Source organism: Pistacia vera, unplaced genomic scaffold (genome assembly GCF_008641045.1).
Source record: "Pistacia vera cultivar Batoury unplaced genomic scaffold, PisVer_v2 Contig58, whole genome shotgun sequence".
Classification (NCBI taxonomy): domain Eukaryota; kingdom Viridiplantae; phylum Streptophyta; class Magnoliopsida; order Sapindales; family Anacardiaceae; genus Pistacia; species Pistacia vera.
In genome coordinates, this window is record NW_022196423.1 from 387,173 (window position 1) to 408,368 (window position 21,196).

General features: G+C 38.0%; 3 protein-coding genes across 3 annotated transcripts; 1 reads left to right on the forward strand and 2 right to left on the reverse strand.

Annotated features, from left to right (window-relative positions):
* The first annotated feature begins 4,889 nt into the window (after window positions 1–4,889).
* On the forward strand, window positions 4,890–6,173 carry LOC116109417 (disease resistance protein RPS2-like). Its single transcript, XM_031395633.1, has one exon. It carries the CDS (start codon window positions 4,890–4,892, stop codon window positions 6,171–6,173), a length of 1,284 nt encoding a protein of 427 aa, XP_031251493.1.
* A 2,604-nt stretch (window positions 6,174–8,777) lies between these two features.
* LOC116109418 (secreted RxLR effector protein 161-like) lies at window positions 8,778–9,503 on the reverse strand. Its single transcript, XM_031395634.1, has one exon. The coding sequence runs from the start codon at window positions 9,501–9,503 to the stop codon at window positions 8,778–8,780; it is 726 nt and encodes a 241-aa protein (XP_031251494.1).
* Window positions 9,504–12,749: 3,246 nt separating this feature from the next.
* LOC116109419 lies at window positions 12,750–13,340 on the reverse strand. Its single transcript, XM_031395635.1, has one exon. It carries the CDS (start codon window positions 13,338–13,340, stop codon window positions 12,750–12,752), a length of 591 nt encoding a protein of 196 aa, XP_031251495.1.
* Window positions 13,341–21,196: the final 7,856 nt, after the last annotated feature.

Below are 21,196 nucleotides of genomic sequence, written 5' to 3' on the forward strand. Positions count from 1 at the left end.
AAGGAATCACTGGGGCTGAATTTGAGGAAGTGGATGAATGGACTCATAAAGAAAATAGTTTCTTGAAAACAACATCACGGCTAGTGAATATTTTGTGGGTGGCAAGGTCATAGCTTGTAAGCTTTCTGACCGATTGGATAGCCAAGAAAAATACATCGTTTGGCTCAAGGAGCAAATTTAGGGAACGTGCACTTAGTAGCATAGGCAAGGCACCCAAAAACTCGAATAGTGAATAAGAAGGAAGTCTACCATAAAGTCGTTCAAAAGGTGTTTGGCGAGAAAGAAGTGGTGTGGGCAAACGATTGATTATATGAACAAGCAGTAGAAACACATTCTGCCCAAAAATGTAAGGAAGGTGGGCTTGAAAACGAAAAGCCCTAGCAGACTCAAGTATATGGCGATGCTTGCGCTCTACACCCCATTTTGTTGAGGAGTATAGACACAAGAATGTTGGTAAGTGGTCCCTTTTTGTTTAAAAAAATCCCTCATAGAGTAGAATTCTCCACCATTATCAACCGAATGTTGGCTATAGAAACATGGAATTGTTTGGACAAATGAGAAAAAATTGATAAGTAAATTTGTGTTTCACTTTTGTGATGCATAAAAAATACCCATGTGAATCTAGAATAATCATCCACAATAGTCAAAAATATTTTGCACTAGAAAGAGAGGCAATTTATAGGGACCCCAAATGTCACAATGAATTAATTCAAAAGGTCTAACAGACGAAATTGAACTAACAGAGAACGGAAGTCGACTTTGTTTTGCAAGTGCAAAACATCACAAGCATTATTAGACTAAAAAGGGAAATTTAAACAATGTTTTGCCATAAAATCTAATCTAGAGGAAGACAAATGCCCCAATCGGCGATGCCATAAAGAGGTGGAGGTGACCTGAGAACTGGGTGAACGGAAAGAAGTGGCTGTTGCAATGGAGTTTGAGGTTTTGACTTCTCTGATGCAACGCAACCAAGTAATAAAGTCCGCTCGTTGTTCACCCAAACCAATCGTCGTCCTCGTCGTAAAGTCCTCAAAATACACCAATGAGGGAAAAAAGTTACTGAACATTTAGATCTTTGGTAACTCGACTCACAGACATTAAATCCACCTTAAAAGATGGCACACAAAGCACATTTTTTAAAGTAACAACAAATTCAAAGGTAAATTCCCAATGGATGTAATCGGAGCTTGTTCTCCACTTGGCATAGCAACTGGTGGCAAAAAGGTATTCTTACTGCCGTTGACAAGCAAAGTTGGAGATGAAGTAATGTGATCTGTGGCCCACTGTCGATAATTAATTGATGGAGGTGTAACAATTTTTGTAACAAACCTGAGGAAGCAGCATTAGCTTTAGGATTGGCAGATTGTGTTGTTCCTTTACCTTGCATGATAGATAAGATTTGCTGGATTTGCAAATCAGAGAGCCCATTTGTCACTGATGGCACTTCTTGCATTATTGGACTTTCTTTGACATTGTTGACTGAGGATTGATGGCTATGGTTGCGCTTGAAATGAGTGTGTCCTTGATTAGACCTGTTTGATGCGTTTTTAGGGTGTTCTGGTGGGTACCCATTCAGCTTCCAACATGTTTCTCATACATGATGGTCACATCACAATAAGAGCAATGCAGAGGTTTTCGATTAGATGAGTTGGAACGAGAAGAAGAACCTTGTCCATGTCGAACAGCCAGAGCCACTGGTTCAGCCCTTCGAACAACAATGGCTGAGTTTCTCTGCTGTCTCACGTGCAGCCCCCAGCTTCGCTGCTTGTCCTCCTGTACAATGGAAATAAGCCTTGCAGCATCAGTAGTGGATTCATCACAAAATTTGCCCTCGGATTGCACTATAGGACTCATTGAGTCCCATGAGAAATTGCATCAATCTGCGTCTCTTATGGTCTGCCCCACAAACAAGAGCAAACAGTGTCATTTAGGATCCCAGTTCATCCCATAATTTTTTTAGTCTTGTGTAATAAGCTGCAACAGTCATCTGACTTGAGCAAGACAAGCAATCCCTCTCAATCTGAAAAATACGAGGGGATTGCTTTGAGAAAAACAATCCGAAGGTCTTCCCATATCTCCTGGGTAGTGGTAGAAAAAATGACACTATCTGCAAGGTCCTGTGTGAGTGAGTTGAGAATCCAAGAGAGGATCATATCATTGCATTTTTTCACAAAGCATAGTCGTCTGGTTTGGATGTGGCAGATGGCATTGTGGTGGTCCCTCTATGAACCCACTTAGATTTGCGTTCAAAGAATTGTCATGGCTCTACACCATATCGAATAATTATCCTCATTGAGAGGCTTGGAAACAACACCATTCCTGGATGATCCGAATGGTGAAGAAATATGGATTGGCACATCAAGCTTGCCTCCATTCGAAGGTTGTTGTTCAGTCATGATAAAGAGAAACAGCGATAAAAGGAAGCAAAAGAAAGGGAGCAGATGTAGAGAAACAGTGATAAAAAGAAGGCAAAAGAAAGAAGACAAATGCGCAGAGCTAGGGTATCGTGCCCTGCTCTGATACCATGAAAAGATGAGAAAAATATATGCCTTTTGAATTGAATTTTATTGAATAAGGAGGCGTAGCTTTATACAAAAGTTTTCCTACAATCATGCTAGTCTATTCTAGGTAGTCTAAATATAAAAGACAACAAAACAAATGTGTCCTACAATCATGCTAATCTATTCTAGGTAGTCTAAGTATGAAAGACAATTAAATAAATATACAGTTAATATAATATATTTGTCAATGAATGCCATTGACCTTTCCTTCTTAACACAGAGGATACGTTTCATATTATGCAATCTCATATAGGAGGTGAAGAAATAAATCCGTTTTCGAAACATCATTTTTCCCATGATCCCATCACCTTCTTTAACCGTAGTAAAACAAATAAGGGAGCTCGTTGATCTCAACTGAATTTTTGTCATTCCCTATTTAAATATATTTTTATGAAGCTTTAGGATCTTCATGTATTGAAGGAAAATGTCAAGGGTATGTGAAATAGCTTTCTATTATTTTACCAATTCTGATCACTAATTTTCAGCTAATCACGACACTTCGGTTCGATGTGAAGTCTCTGGTCTTTAATTGAAGATTTGAAGCCCCTCAAGTAGAGACAGGTTAAAAGACTTATAAGTTACAAGTAGAGAGGTTTACTAATAATAGGGACCAAAATGTTGCTGACAGCCTGACACTGACAGGGACCAAAATGTTAGTAAAAAATTCTACAGGACTAAAGATACCCATAAGCCAAACCTCAGGGAAGGGATTGTTATTTTCTCCACTCTTTTAGAAACCTTAGGAGGGATTTATAAATTCAAAAGAATTCTAAGCAGCAGCCAGTGCACTAATTGATCATCCTTGCTTATTTTCAGTTTAATCAACTATGATTATCGACATATAAATGATTTCTTATTTCGCAATTCTAGTGTAGTTGCTTATTGTTTGGTCTCTGTTAATTTTCGGGACAGGAGAAGTGGTTGAAAAATGGTGAAATCCGTTTGTTCTTCGGCTCTCCAATCCTGCACTGATTTGATCGGAGATAAGTTTAGCTATTTGCACAGCTACAAGGCCAGCTTTGAGAATCTCAGGGCACAAGTTGAGAAACTGACCCTTGTCAGACAGCGTGTGTGGTATAAGATTGATGTTGCTGAAATAAATATGGTAGAGATACAAAATGACGTTAGGGAGTGGCTAAATAGCGTGGAAAACCTTCTCAGTGAGGCAGATGAGATAATGAAAGATATATGGAAAACCAATAACTGGACGCGCTATCAGCTTAGTAAGAAAGCGGCGAGGAATGTGAAAACTATAGATTTACTATTGTCTCAAGGAGAAAGCTTCTTTGAAATCGTCTCCCATCCTGTTCCAGACGAAATTTCCAGCTTGATTACTTCTAGCCAAACTCTATTTTTTTCCTTGCGAAACTATAAGAGCTGCCATGTGAATCTTCGGACTGAAGTTGAGAAGCTGATGGATGCCAAACAGCGTGTGCAGCATATGATGGATGTTGCTATAAGAAATGGGGAAACGATTTATGAGGATGTTTTGAAGTGGGTGATTAATGTTGAGGAGGCTGTTGATGATACAAGAAGAACTTTTGAAATCTTTGGCCAGAAAGCAAATACCCGATGCTTGTTGTGTCCCGATCTGATAACCCGTTATCATCTTGGCAATAAAGCAGTGAGGCAGCTGAAGGCTGTTGTTAAACTCCGAGAAGAAGGAGTATTCGATAAAGTTTCATACACTATCATTCCACCCGACATATGGCGTACTTTTACCAAAGTTTACGAAACCTTTGGATCAAGAATGGACACTTTTGAGGGTCTATACAAGGCATTAAAGAATCCTGATGTCAAAAAGATTGGGGTGTACGGAATGGCTGGCATTGGCAAGACTGTGCTAGCTAAACAAGTTGCTGCTCAAGCCGGGACAGATAAGACCTTCGATTTTGTGCTTTTTGTAGAGATAAGCCGAACTCCAGACATAAAAAGGATTCAAGGAGACATTGCGGATCAGCTAGGTCTAATGTTCCGTGACGAGGATGTAGTTGGTAGAGCACTAATGCTATATTATCGACTGGAGAGAGAGAACAATATACTTGTAATAATAGATAATATCTGGACAGCTCTTGATTTGAGGAGAGTCGGAATTCCTGCTGGAGATGATCATCGGAAACGCAAACTGTTGCTAGTGTCAAGAAATAGAAATGTATTGGATGAGATGGGTTCTAATCAAAATTTCAAGCTTGGTGTTCTAAATCAAGAAGAAGCTTTTAGACTATTTAAGAAAATGGCAGGTGATTCTGCTGAAAAAAGTTGCAGTCCTTAGCAATTGACATAACTAAAGCATGTGGAGGCTTGCCTATTGCCATTGCTTCAATTGCAATGGCATTAAGAGACAAGGGTGTATTTAAATGGCGGAATGCATTGCGAGAATTGGGAAGGCCTTCCGTGAGCAACTTCACCGGAAGTCTTGCAGAGGTTTATTCTAGTATAAAGTTGAGTTATGATGATTTAAAAAGTGAGGAACTCAAGGCAACTTTTTTGCTTTGTAGTCTTATGAAATATTCTGGTGATGTTTCCATTATGGAGTTGTTCAAATATGGAATAAGTTTGGGTTTATTTGAAGACATAAGTCCGGAAAAGGCACAGAATAAAGTACGTTTATTGGTCCATGAACTTGAAAGCTCTTGTTTGTTGCTTTATGGTCATTCCAGTGATTGGTTTACTATTCATGATGTTGTTCGTCTTGTTGCCATATCAATTGCATCGAGAGATCAATATGCATTGACGAACGAGGCTACCGATTGGCTAGGTAAGGATGCACTTGGGAGTTGCAAAGCAATCTTCATACATGATGGTAATATTAGAGAGCTTCCTGAAGGTTTGAAATGTCCACAACTCAATTTTTTCATTATGCTTGCTGGGAGTCCTTTTATGAAAGTTCCAGACAATTTTTTCACAGGAATGACAAATCTTAGTGTTCTAAATTTGACCAAAATGCACTTCCTGTCACTGCCTTCATCTCTTTATCTGTTAGTAAACCTTCAAACATTGTGTTTAGATCAATGCATGTTGGGAAACATAACTGGTATTGGAGACTTAAAGAACCTAAAAAGCCTTAGATTATCCCATTCTGATATTAAGTTGTTGCCTAAAGACATAGGTCAATTGACTCAGCTAAGGATTTTAGATGTGAGTAATTGTTGCAAACTAAAAGTCATTTCACCAAATGTCATATCAAGTTTATCTTGTTTAGAAGAATTGTCTATGGGTAATAGCTTTGTTCAATGGGAAGTTGAAGGGCTGAACTTTGAAGGAAAAAATGCTAGTCTTAATGGGTTGAAGCATTTGTCTAAATTGACATCTTTAGAAATACACATTAAAGATGTCAGGATTCTACCCAGAGATCTTTTTTCTAAGAACAACTTGAGAAGATATAAAATATTCATAGGTGATGAGTGGGAGTGGTTAGCTGAGTATGAGACTTCAAGAACATTGAAACTCAATACTAGCATCCTGGAGTGTGGGATTATCAGGCAATTGAAAAGAATTGAAGAACTATGTTTAGCGGAATTACAGGGTGTCAATAATGATCTTTATCAATTAGATGAAGAGGGTTTTCCACAATTGAAGCATCTTCACATTCAGAATAATGCAAGAGTATGAAAGAGATATTTGCTGCTGAAGCGGACAGCTACCGCCTTGAAGTGTTGGATATACGCTCCTTGGCGTTGAAATCTCTTCCACAGGTGCCCGTTCAATTTAATGTTGTTCCATTTTGAGGGTGAGCTATTCAGTGGAAGAGTAAGTTAACCATAACCACTTTTTTTATTTTTTTCATTCGCTTTTCTTTATTCTTAAGTTAACCATAAAAAGTTATTATTTTTTTGATCGATACGAAGGAATATTGAAACACAGCTTTATGCAGGTGAGGTTTCCCAGGTTGGAGGTCTTGGAACTGGCTGAAAATAATATTCCAAAGATTTGGTGCGATCGATTTCCATCACATATGCTTTCCTCCGTTCAAAATCTTGGTGAACCTCCAACACCTTGAGATATGCCTTTGTGCAGTTTTGAAAGAGGTCATTATCATGGAAGAAGAAAGCAAGGGCAAAGTCTTCCCTCGTTTGGAATGCATGGTAATAAAAGATCTTGAAAATCTTACAAGATTTTTCTTAGGAAATTACATTGAATTTCCATCCTTGAAACAGTTGGAAATAGAACAATGCTCTCAATTCAAGGCAGTCATCTTAACAAACATAAGCACTGACTCAGAGGATATTCAACCTTTCTTCAATGAAAAGGTACAATACATTTAACTGTTTATATTGTTTCTGCCATCTTAACTTCTCATTGTACTAGTCTTATCATCTTCTACATCTTAATTTATCCAGATAAAAGTTTTTTAGTTACTTCTAAAAAGAATTAGAAATAATCTTACAGTTAATGGCATGAATCCTACAGGTTGAATTACCAAGCTTAGAAGAAATGGTAATATCTAGCATGGATAACCTGAAGATGATATGGAACAAACAACTCCCTGAGCAATCTCTTCAAAAACTAAAATTAATGGAAATCAAGAACTGTGATAAGCTATTGACTATTTTTCCTTCCAATATGTGTGAAAGGTTCTGGCAATTGGAATCACTAACTGTTACTGCTTGTGGTTCATTAATGGAGATATTTGATCTCCAGAGGCTAAATTTTGGGTAAAAACATTCTAAAGCTCAGTTGAAAGAATTGTGTATCCATGGTCTACCAAAAGTGACACATGTATGGAAAAAGGAACCCCAAGTAATGTTGTCCTTTCCAAAGCTACAGATAGTGAGAATTTCTGGATGTAAGAATCTAGAAAATCTATTTCCAGCCTCCATTGCTAGGAACCTTTTTGAACTTAAAGAGCTTGAGATGGTAAATTGTGGAGTGGAGGAGATTGTTTCAAAGGAAGACAGAGCCAACGCAGCTGTTATGTTTGTCTTTCCACATGTACCCTTCCTCAAATTGTCATTGCTTCAACGACTTAGATGCTTCTATCCTGAAACACATACTTCAGAATGGCTGGTTTTAAAAAAGTTGGAGGTATGTGATTGCGACAATGTGAAGATATTCACATCAAAACTTGTTAGCCACCAGGAAACTGAAGAGTATCAACTTAATGTACTAGCGGAACAGGCCCTCTTCTTGGTGGAAAAGGTATGAGACACTTATTTTTCTCTTTTGGTCCTTTAAAACTGTATACAGATATAAGGTTAAAAATTCCATTTCTTTTAATAAAATGATTTATCTTTTAATTGCCAAAGTTAAATCAGCTAAAACTATTAAACATTTTCATTAAGTCAAGTATATTGAGTTTCACATTTTTTTATAGTCTTATAGAATGTTATACATTCATCTGTCTAATTATGACAGCTTGAAATCATTTTTTGATACTGCCTAAATTATAGAATTTTCAAGATGAAGATTAACTTCAATTTACTCCTGTTTATTGGTACCTAGGTCTTCCCTAATTTGGAGGTACTGAAATTAGGCAAGAAAGTCGTTGAAATTATATGGCAAGGCGCATTTCCAGAAAGCCTCTTTCGCAGACTTGAAGTTCTTCACATTGTGAAAGATGATTCAGATGTTTTTTCGCTTCATTCCTTTCAAAGATTTCACAATCTGGAAAAGCTCATTCTAAGTCATGGTTCATGCAAAGAGATATTCTCACATGAAGAGATGGAAAGACATGCCAGGATGTTGACACAGATTAAAGTTTTGAAGTTGTTTGATCTGTCTAATCTAAAGTACATGTGGAAACAATAATCAAAACTGGGCACAATTCTTCAAAACCTTGAAAGTCTTGATGTGTGGTGGTGCAGCAATTTGATTAATTTAGTGCCATCCTCTGCATCTTTCCACAATCTAACATTTCTGGAAGTGTGGTTTTGCAAAAGATTGAAGAACTTAGTAGCATCCTCAACAGCCAAAACCCTGCTGCAACTCAAAGAATTGAAGATTGGTGGATGTGAAATGATGACAGAAGTAGTAGCAAATGAGGGCAATGTAACAGAGCCCCAGATTAGCTTTTGCAGATTGAAGAGCTTAACACTTTTTGATTTAGAAAGTCTTACAAGTTTTTGCTCTGGGAATTATACTTTGAAATTCCCATCTTTGGAAGAGTTATTTGTTATAGAATGTGTTAGTGTTTGTGTGCTGGAGATAACTAAGAAAAGAAAGAGAGCAAAAAACGATTGAAGAAAAGTGCCTATTTTTTCTTAAGTTCAAAAGAGTTTACACTTCAANATCTTGATTCAGCCTCAAGTCTGTCAGAATTTTTCTCAACCAGATTGCCTGGTTTGTAGCAGCTGCAGCAGAAATGTATTCTGCCTCAGCAGTAGATTGGGCTACTGTCTCCTGTTTTTTGGAGAGCCAACTGAAGACACCATGGTTAACAAAGAAAACATATCCAGAAGTGCTTCTCATATCATCAACTGAGCCTGCCCAGTCACTATATGAATAGCCTATTAAACTGAATTTTTCTGCCCTTCTGAACCAGATTCCTAACTCAGTAGACCCCTTAATGTACCGTAGCACCTTCTTTGCAGCCTTATAATGCATCTCACTTGGCTTGCTCATGAATATAGACAGGAGGCTGGTGGTGTACATCAAATCAGGCTTGGTTGCTGTCAAGTACAACAAGCATCCTATCAAGCTTCTATAGACACCTTCATCCACCCATTTGGCACCATCTTCCTTGCTCAGCTTCTGGCTAGGAATCAGAGGGATATCAACTGATTTACAATTGTCCATATTGAACTTAATTAGCACCTCATTTGCATACTTCTTTTGACACACAAATATACCCTTTAAACTTAGGTATATTTCCATGCGAAGAAAGTAGCTCATTTCACCCAAATCAGTCATGTCAAATTCCATCTTCATTGCTCTTTTGAACTCTTCCAACTGAACAAGATTGCTTNAAACCAAAGTCCTCTGATCTCTTGAACCATACTCCATAGTCAGTGCTTCCTCTGACATACCTCAGCACCCTTTTTGCTGTTGGAAGTGAGTTTCAGTTGGATTACTCATGAATCTGGACAGCAGACTAGTTGCATACATTAAATCTGGTCTAATTACTGTCAAATAAAGCAAACACCCTATTAAACTCCTATACAGACCTTCATCAACTTTCTCACCATCTTCATCCTTTGACAACTTCAAATTTGGTACTAATGGCAGATTTACTGGTTTGCAGTTTTCCATACAGAATTTCTTTAGCACTTCACTTGCATATCTTCTTTGATTCGCAAAGATCCCATCAACATGTTGATCAATCTCCATTCCAAGGAAATAGGACATTCCACCCAAATCAGTCATTTCAAACTCACTTTGCATGGATTTCTTGAATTCATCCACTTGAGTTTGATTGCTTCCAATAACTAGAAGATCATCCACATATAGAGAAATAATAATCAAGTCATCTTCAGCTTCTCTAATGTAAAGGGTGTATTCATTTGGACTCCTAACAAAATCCAGATTCAGCAGGTGGTCATTAATCCTGCTGTACCAGGCCCTTGGAGCCTGTTTTAGGCCATATAAGGCCTTCCTCAACATGTACACCTTTCCTTCTTGTCCTTGGATCACATATCCTTCAGGTTGTTCAATGTAGATCTCTTCATTCAACCAGCCATTCAAGAAGGCAGATTTTACATCCAATTGGTGAACTTTCCAAGAGAATTGGGCAGCCACTGCAAGCAGCAGCCTAATGGTGTCATGCCGTGCAACAGGAGAAAATGTCTCCAGGAAGTCCACTCCATATTGCTGTGCAAATCCCTTAACCACAAGTCTGGCCTTATGCTTCAGAACTGACCCATCTGGATTCAGCTTTTTTTTGAAAATCCACTTCACTTGGATAACTTTTCTGTTTTCTGGTCTATCCACCAGCTTCCAGGTTTGGTTTTTTTCAATCATGGCTAACTCCTCCTTCATGGCACTCCTCCAGGATTCTGATTGTGCAGCCTCTAAGTAACTTGAAGGTTCCATTTGAGCTAGGTTGCACCTGTCATACACATNATCTCCTCATTCAACCAGCCATTCAAGAAGGCAGATTTTACATCCAATTGGTGAACTTTCCAGGAGAATTGGGCAGCCACTGCAAGCAGCAGCCTAATAGTGTCATGCCGTGCAACAGGAGCAAATGTCTCCAGGAAATCCACTCCATATTGCTGAGCAAATCCCTTAACCACAAGCATGGCCTTATGCTTCAGAACTTACCCATCTGGATTCAGTTTTTTGTTCTGAAAATCCACTTCACTTGGATAACTTTTCTGTTTTCTGGTCTATCCACCAGCTTCCAGGTTTGGTTTTTTTCAATCATGGCCAACTCCTCCTTCATGGCACTCCTCCAGGATTCTGATTATGCAGCCTCTAAGTAACTTGTAGGTTCCATTTGAGCTAGGTTACACCTGTCATACACATCAGCAAGTGTTCTGGTTCCCCTGACAGCAACTTCTTCTTCTGATTCCTCCCCTGAGTCTTCTTCAATTTGTTCAGGTTGAACCTCACTAAGTTGAGGTTGAGCATCTACATCAGCTCTACCCTTTTCCCAGTTCCAGACTCCTCTTTCATCAACCTTAACATCCCTGGACACTACAACTTTTCTGGAGTCAGGAATGTAAAGTCTGTAGGCCTTGGATTGGCTGCTGTAGCCAATAAAAATTCCTGTCACAGCCTTATCCTCCAGCTTAGTCCTCTTAGCAGGTGGCACTAGGACATAGCAAAGACTCCCAAAAATTTTCAGTTCACCCACTGTTGGTTTGGTTCCAGTCCAGGCTTCAAAAGGTGTTTGGTTTTTTAAGGCTTTGGTGGGAATACTATTAAGTAGGTAGACACTTGTGTTTGCTGCTTCTACCCAAAATGGTTTGGGAAGATTTTTCTCAGCCATTAAGCACCTTGCCATTTCCATGATTGTCCTGTTTTTCCTCTCACAAACTCCATTCTATTGTAGAGTGTATGGGTTGCTGTATTCGTGCCTTATTCCAGCTTCAGTGCAGATTTTTTCAAACTCTTGAGAAGTGTATTCAGTGCCATTATAACTTCTCAAGGTCTTGATTGATTTTTCAGTCAAATTCTCTACTTCAAGTTTGAATTTCCTGAATGTTCCAGCCACCTTACTTTTCTGTTTTAGGAAGTAAATCCACCCCATCCTAGACCAATCATCTATGAACAACACAAAATATTTGCTCCCATTAAGTGATAAAGTTTGCATAGGGCCACATACATCCGAGTGAACAAGCTGGAGTTTTTCAGAGGCTCTCCAAGCTTGGTTCACTGGGAATGGTTTCCTACTCATTTTGCCTAGTTGACACACTTTGCACACACCTCTCGGCTGCTCAACAATCGGCAGATTCTGGACTAAGTTTTTGGACTGCATTTCAGTCAAATTTCTGTAATGTACATGGCCTAATCTTTTGTGCCACATTTCAGTTTCATCCTCCCTAGCATTGCATGCTGTGTGTGGAGCAACTTTCCACATTATTGGAAAGCTTTTCCCTACCATTTTCACTCTCAAAATCTCATTACCCTCACTGTATGGATAATGCAGGATTGGTTTTGAAAATGCAGTGCATAGTTCCTTTCCAGCATTTGTCCCACACTCAAAAGACTTTGACTTATATTTGGTGCATAAAGTACATTTGAAATTAACTTTGTACCTTTTGGAGTTTGGATTGCAACATCTCCTTTGCCTCTTGCTTCCACACATTCACCATTCCCAACCTTGATCTTTGACCGATGAGAGTAATCTATGTTTACAAAGCTACTCAAATCAGGTGTCATGTGATGTGTGCACCCATTGTCAATCAGCCATGTATCATCACAAGTTTGGATCACGCTGGATGAGGCCATAAACAGTTGCTCTGTCTCCTGCACTGGCTGTTGTTCATCAGCTGTTTGAGCTTGCTGTTGGGACTGCTGTCCCTTGTTTCTGCATACTCTTTCAATATGCCCAAACTGTTTGCAGGCCCTACACTGTATACCAAGTCTGAACCAGCATTTGTGCTCTACATGTCCCTTTTTTTTGTAATGAGAACAAGCTGGAAAATTTTGCATCCCACCAGCTTTGTTCCATTGGTTGTTGGACCTTTCTTTTCCTCTCTTTTCTCCAGCAGATTTTTTATAATTTCCTTGCACAGGTTTGCCCTTGTAGGTTGCCAACATTGCTCCTTCATTTGCATCTTCAAGCCTTAGGAGCCTTCTTTGCTCTTATGCCTGCAGAGCATGGACTAGCTCAGTCATTGTGATCTGAGTCAGGTCCTTTGAGTCCTCCAAGGATGAGATCTTAGCTTCAAACCTTTCCGGCAGGCTCACCATCACCTTTTCCACAATACTGCTGTCTGGCATCTGCACTCCAAGTAATATGATTTTGTTGACAATGTTCATTAGCCTGTCAACATATTCTTTCACCTTCTCAGCCTCTTGCATCCTCAAGGTTTCGAACTCCCTTCTCAAATTCAAAATCTGCATGTTCCTTGTGGTATCACTTCCCATGAATTCTTCTCTCAGCTTGTCCCATGATTCCTTAGCAGTTTCGCATGTCATAATCCTTGTAAAAACAAGGTCTGTGACAGCTGAGTGGATGTGGGACAAGGCTCTTGGAGCTCTTGATGCTTCCTCTTCATGCATTCGGATTTGATTGAGGGTAGGATTTGGTCCCAACTGAGGGGGTTGTCTGTCTTCCTCTACATACTGCCAGAGTCCTTGACCTCTCAGGTAAGCCTTCATTTTAACTGACCAAATATGGTAGTGTTCACCGTTGAACACAGGAGGTAGAAGAGAAGCTGTTGGGGTAGTCATTTGATCAAGAAAAAACAGGTCTGGTGCAAGGCAGTTTTCCGGTGGGCTGGATGAGTTGTTTGGGAAGGAAATGTTCAGTTTTTGTTGGGAATCAACTCAGCTCTGATACCATGTTAGTGTTTGTGTGCTGGAGATAACTAAGAAAAGAAAGAGAGCAAAAAACGATTGAAGAAAAGTGCCTATTTTTTCTTAAGTTCAAAAGAGTTTACACTTCAACTAATAAAGCAGATTTTTTACACTATTACACCAAACATGCAGACATATAAAAACTTAATTTAATCTGAAGCTACTGACTTAATACCAACTAAACAACAACTCTGTAACACATCCCACATAATCTGGGATACATATCAAGCATTACAAAATGAGTAAAACTTTGCAGTATTACAAATGGACCCCTGGCAGATTGCCTTTCAGTTTTACCGCCAAAGAAACATGTTTGAACATCAGTTGAACTGCTGCATTTCCAGCCAAGTATCAACCTTCAACAATAATTCAGGCAACAAGAAATGGATTCAGACAGAAATTGTCTATCTATGATTTACTTCCTGGTGATATTGTACATCTGAGGATTGGAGACCAAATCCCTGCGGATGGACTTTTTGCTTCAGGAATTTCTGTCTCGCTTAACGAATCAAGTTTAGCTGGGGAGAGTGAACCAGTAATGGTGAATGCGGAAAATCCTTTTAAGCTATCTGGAACTAAGATTCAAGATGGCTCATGCAAGATGATGGTTGCCACTGTTGGGATGAGAACCCAATGAGGTAAACTGATGGCAACTCTTAGTGAAGGAGCAGATGATGAAACTCTATTGGAGGTGAAATTGAATGGAGTCGCGACTAGTATTGGCAAGGCAGGCCTTTTCTTTGCCATAGTGACATTCGCAGTTTTGGTTTAGTTATAAACTGCAAGAGAGGACCATCTGGAGTTGGTCTGGGGATGAAGCTTTGAAAATGTTACAATTGTCGTTTTGCCTTTGCAATGAAGAAATAGTCTTGAGGTCCGAATTTGGGTGCTCATGAGATGATGCTTGGTCCGAGAGTTGAATTTTCTCCCCTTTAAAGTTGGAACCTGCAAAATGAGTAAAGAAACATCAACAAGAGCCAACAGTGATGTTTGCTGGAACGACTCTTCTCAGTGTTCAAGTCAGCAAAATTAAATATTCAGTGCCTTTGTTGAACGGATAGAAAAGTTCAAATTTTTTAATGTTTTCTTGCTATATTTTGGGCCAGTATAGGTCATTTTCTTTTTGACTATTAAATTAAACGATTTTCTGTTAATTTAATGCTGAAATTTTGAATTTATGAAATCAATGGAAACTTGCTATTTCTGGGCGGGAACATGACTTTTTCTCTTCTTAATAAGACAACCTTGGACTTGTTGAATACTTGAATGTAAATAAAAGCCCATGGTTAGCCTCACCTTTCTTTAATAAATTATTTTACTTTCAACCTTGCATTGTTAAATATAAATTAATTTAATATTAAATAAATTAATAACCTTGATTAAATAATATTTTTGGTTGATCCCAAATTATGAACATGACTCTAATGTTACTTGTTTTGTCTTGAAATTAATATCTTCTTGGACTTCATCTCTAACTTTTCTTAGTGCATTAAGAAACTCTGGTGTAGTGTTTTTGTATTGCAAAAGAAATTGATTTTAGGCCTTTGTAAAATATGACTGTAATATGTATATCCATTAAGTTTAATGTTTTGGAAAAAGAAAATAAAAAATACCTCAATAAATAATTAATTTATATAATTAAATAATATATCAGTTAATTAATAGATTTTTATGGTCACAATGATATTAATTTATCAAGGTTTAATTGTAAATAGCTTATGTATAAGAATTCTCATAAGCAATGTTTGAGTTTTGCGTGTAACCGCTAGATAATGAAATTTTATAATTTTCAATAAAAATAAAAATTAACTAAAATTTTTGTTGTTTAATATAAGATAATACCAATAAATTATTAATCAATGTCATCTAATTACGAAGTCAATACTTTAAACACAAAGAACATATGTAAAAAAACCGAAGTAAACATATGTATGAATTTATTTAGGTTTCTCAGCTAGCAAATAGAAACGAGCATTGGAGCTGATAGAAGAAATAAAGGACTTACTTTCTATTTTCCTTCGAATTTGTGAAGCATAATATGCTGTGGAGATATAGTATGAGTTTGTTACACATGGCGCAAAGAAGGACAATTTGGAAAACACTATCCTTTAAATCAATCCATCAGGTATGTGCAACAAAATCGCACCATTTACCAAAATGTTTATGACCGATATGAATATTTCCCCAATAGAAGGAAACCAATCATTCTTACACCTCACATTATATATTCAACTTTGTTATATTGCCCTTCTGATTGGATTGCTTTGAGTCTTTTCCTTTGGTATGCGAAAAAACGAAATTATTTTCATGATAGTCAATCAACTGGTCTCCTGATTAGTGTGGTTTTATACTATGTATTAATAGATTGCTTATCAAAGATTGGGAGGTATCATGATGCACTTGATGTGTTTCATAGTTTGTCAAAAAGGAAATTGGTTCCAGACTCTTATACGTTTTCTTTTTTATTATCTAATGTATATTTGTCTAGGAGATTTTCTCTTTTACACAAGTTAGTAAATGGACTTGTGGTAGAAGGAGATATAGTAGTTTGTAATGCACTTTTAATTTACTTTTTTGAAGGTGGGCTTCCTGACAAGATATTCGCAAGTGTACGAAATCGTGCAAGTAGTAAAACTCGAGTAAACGAGTGTCGAATCCCAAGAGAACTACCTACCGAGTACCAAACTATTATATTCTATTGCTATTTGATTAAACTGAAGTTTAAGAATGAATTTAATGAAAAAGTAAATAAACTAAAAATTAAGTACTAAATAAAGGCAGAATTTGTAAACACCTTGAAGTAAAAATCAATATGACTAAACCTAGGGCATAGATTTTGCACCAATTTAATCCTATGCATTGACATTTGTTGTTAACCTAATTAAGTGTATTCTAAAAGCCAAATCCCCTAATATTCCACTAACTCTCTCTTGAGCAATTAGCAAATTAACCCTTAAGCAACAACCCAAGTTATCTCTAAGTTGGATTTAGGAGCTAAGAGATCATTAAGTTCCATGGAATTTCCTGGAGCCTCACAGATCACGGTAACCTACCTCTAGCGTTCGTTCAATCTATGGTTTTATTACCTAAAGCAAATCAGGTTTCATCTCTCGATCTCAACCCAATCTATGATATCATTCAACTCTCGGGCCCTTAAGAATTGAAAGCATTACACACGATAATAAAACTTAGAATTCATGCTCAATATAAAATCAACATCAACATCAATACATTTTCATAAATTGGGCTACATTTGTAGCCCTAGAAAAGAGAATTAGTTCATAATGAAAATAACACAATCCATCATTCTATTCAATAACATCAGTTTAAGAAAGAAAAAGATAAACTTCTCTAATCGGTGAACGAGAGCTCTTCGGATCCCGATCTCCAACTTGGTAGCCGTCTTCTTCCTCTTAAAAGTCCCCCTTTTTATTTCTTCAAAACTCTCTTTTATATCCCCTGGGGTTCTTGGTCGTGCTTAGGAAAAAGATTAGAAACTTCACCCATTCAGATTCGGATTAGGGTAGTGAATTAACACAAACCCGTGACCTATCACCGCGGCGGTAAGAATGGTCACCGCAGCGATCTTTCTTTATGTCCAAGGCATCTATAATCTTCAGAATTTTCACAAGTTATCAACATGAACATTGTAGCTCTCTGAATAAGCTTTCCAACGCCACTAGAATCGTCAAATTCCGATTTCTACAGCTCAATTTATGACATCAACAACGAGGCATACTCATGATGACAGATTTCCAGATTTTCTGTAATATCTTCGACGTGCCACAACTTCCTCATTTCGACCCTGATTCTAGTGTCGTTTGTTCCTACGCGTTGTAAATCCAATCAACATCATTCTTTTCCCTTCAAAAACCTTTTTGAACCTGAAAACATTCAAAATGCACCTGTGATCCCATAACTAGTATTTATGAACGAAATAATCCAAATTCCACACTTTAAGCAGATTTTTCCATAAATAGACCAATTAAATTACTAACAAAATATAAACATTCAAGCTCTTATCACTTCCATCTCATGCTGTGGAGTTATATAGTGATGTGTTGGATAGTGGTATAAGACCTGATAAGTCCATCTTTTCTGGATTACTTTGTGGACTATGTGGAGCCAGAAGAATCGATGAAGCAGTTAGTGTGTACCAAGGGATTTTCGTGAATCATACTACTCTTGATTCACATGTACATACTGTAATTATGGATAAACTTATAAAAACAGGTAAAATGTCATAAAGCCATTAGATTGTTTAGAAGAGCCATAGTAGAGAAATACCCACTAGATGTTTTATCATATACAGTTGCCATTTGTGGACTTCTCAATAGTGTGAGGATTGGAGAATCTTCTACCTTGTATAGTCAGATGAAAGAGATTGGTTTATCTCCTAATGCTCACATTTATAATGTAATGCTTACTAGGTTCTGTAGGGAAAGAGATATTAAAATGGTCAAAAAATTTGTACAAGAAATCATCGAGCCTAGAATTGAGCTAAACTACATAACATTCATGAGGGTAATTAGTTTTATATTTGTATTACAACGGTCTTCTTTAGTCCTAAATCAATTTATTGAAGTGTGAAATTTGTTTGTTGATTTTATAGGCATCTCGTCTTCAACTTACGTGCCGAAAAAGGGATGATCCAGATGATGCAGAAATTGATTGGGCTTTGAGGCAGACAGAGAGTTTTTTCCTTGATTGCAATGATTTTGGGGATGATAGGCCACTCTCTGGTTGCTCCTTCTGACATAATGGGAATTTGCTTGCTACATGGTATTCATCCTTTCCTCTTTCTAAACAAATACAAGCACCAAGAGAGCTTAAGCTTTTATGATTTGGAAGACCTAAGATGTATACTTTGTCATGGACCAACTGACCCACAGACCACCTCTTTTTTGCATGTCCTTACTCTAATGCCCTTTGGAAAACTATTCAAGTCAAAGGCAGATTCTGCAGTCATGTTGTGGGTTGGCAGAATATTGTTAATTATTGTGCTAGGAAATTCAAAGGTACGGGATTGTGGGATGTTATCCTTAGGCTATTATTTGGGGCTCTTGTGTATTTTATATGGCAGGCGAGGAACTTTCACTTATTCAATGGAAAGCAAAGAAGTAGAGAGTGTGTGGAGGTGGAGCAGCTTATTTTTGAGGAAGTCTGGCTTAGAACCCATAGTTTACCCTTCAAAAATACTGCTGCTGTGAGAAATCTGGTGTATATGTGGGGTTTACCCCAGAGCTGTATTAAGAATGGGCAGGACAGGTCATGCTGGCTGAGTGTTAAGAGAATGGGCTAGTGGTGGTGTAATAATTACTCGTGGTGCAGTATCAAACAAGGACAATCTCTCCTTATTTGGTTCTGCAGCAGGAGAAAATGTATATTGTTGATTGTTTGGAACAGATGGATCCTATACTGGTGGAGATTCTTACTTGTGAACCTCATTTCCTGGAGCTGCTGGGTGGACATGATTGGAAGCTTGTTGATGAGAGAGTTGTGGAATGTGAACAAATTGTTAATAGTGGGAAGTCTCGATTTACTTCTAACATTTTCTTTTGTGCAGGTTTCATTCTGATTCTGCGGCATTCAATCCTCTCTAGCTGCTTCATTTGCCCAAGATTTGGCTGGCTGATTATTAACCTCCCTCTGCAGAGGTTGGATTGGGCAGCCTTGACGAGAAGAATTCTTTTTCCAGGGAAGTATTGCTCTCTTACTGGATGCTACCATTTCAATAAGATTCATGTAAGATTGCACATAAGAAAGCGAGAAGAGTTCATCACCAACAGATTACCATGTGTTATTAACACAAAACAATGCTCATTATCGTAAAGGACAGTCTCTTTTCTGAAGTCTATATGCCTAAAATAAGGGCTGATCTATGCTGACATCATTAAATACCAATCAAAGTTCAAGAAAGCATTTCACCACCCAAAATATGCCATGTCTCCAAAGACAGATGGAATGTAGCTGTCAACAACTTAACCGACTCAAGAATTTGTCTGTGAATGAATTTGGTTTGCACACTTATTTAAGCCTAATTTAATTTAAGGATATTCTTTGAGTTCTCAACGAATGGGAAGATATGAGAAATTTGCACGACATCAAGCCACTTACAAAAGTGTAATCATTACCTTGAGCACAATAGATATAAATAGGCACTCCCCGTCACAAAATCAAGATCAGGCACTCTTGAATTCAACAAAGAAAATACCATAGACATACTACTAGAAAGAGATTGGTTTGACATTCTCTAAGAACACTTAGAACACCAAGCACTTGTAATATATACTAGATGGCAATTCACGACCTCTTGTAATCCTGTCTAACGACCAGGAATAAATTAATATAAAAACACAATGAATGTAGGATTCGCTTTAAGTATCTAAACCACTATAAAAATCTTACTATCTCTTTTATTGTTTACGTCTTTTCATGTTACTATGCAAATAGTATCTCACCCATTCACTATAATTAGCTCACGTGTGACTTCTTAGCACTTTACATGTATGAAGTTGTTGGTGTCAAAATCAAGCATCAACAAAGTCCTTACTGATTGTTTGGTGTTTGTAGCACTTCAATTGTTTTTGGATGTGTACAGTAAATGCTGGTTGTTATTAAGTATTTTGGCAGGAGAGTTTTGGGATTGGAATGTTCGCAATAATCCAGTTTTTTCTTATCTAGGGGAAGGATTAATTAGCTATGGCTTAAGGGAGGTGTTAGATGGATTATGTAGGAGGGGGAAAATTGCTGTTTTTTGGTTTTTTTTTTCTTTGCTGACTTTATTTGACCTTAAGGAGTGGGGCTGGAAAATTGCTTTTCTTTGAATTAATCATGTTCTGCCTAAAAAGGCAGGGCTGACGTGGAACCTTGTCAGCGTGGGGTGGTCAGAACTTGGGAAGGATCTACGACCGTTCAGACGCAGCCACGTCACGTAATGGCGTAAGTGGCAAGCTCCTGTCAGTGTAGTGGGTGAGTGCCAGGTTAGCAGATGGTTGGAAATCGTCCACGTGTCCAAACCCTGCATAAGTCGAGGAAATCACTCGGGCAGGTGAGCAATGGGACGTAGAGAAGGATTTGCACGGTACCCACCCATTTGCAGATTTAATAATCATTACCTTGGTTTATCCCATTATAAATAGAGGTCTTCCCTCTCATTTGCGAGATTGACTAATTTTTACTCTAAAATAGCTTACTCTCTCTCTCTCTCTCTCTCTCTCTCTCTCTTGTATTCTCTCTAAACGGTAGCTCAACTTGCTGAACGCGACCTGACCTCTATCCTCTTATCAATACAATAACAGTGGATGTAGGATTCGCTTTTAAGTATCTGAACCACTTTAAACATTGCCTTTCGCCCTTTATTAAATTCAATACCCTCATATCACGTGTGACTTCAAAGTCTCCTTAGCATTTCGCACGAGCGAGTAGTTGGTATTAAAATCAAGCATCAACAAATCACCTTACCCTTGAAGCTTGTTGTCCTCAGCTGATGGAGCAGACCCCACACTTTTCATGACAACTCTTTTTTTCTGGATGGATAGAAGTTTTTGAAAGTGGGCAGTGTATTGAAGTGTATAGTCAGCTAATGGAACATTGTTTGGATGGGTAGTCTTTGGTGTTGATGTTTATGATTTGTTGTTGGGATAGGTGGATCTGGTGTTGGGACTCTTGCAAGTGCAATGTCGGGCAGTCTTGGACTCTCAATTGGACCAAGTTTTGGAGGTCGGCTT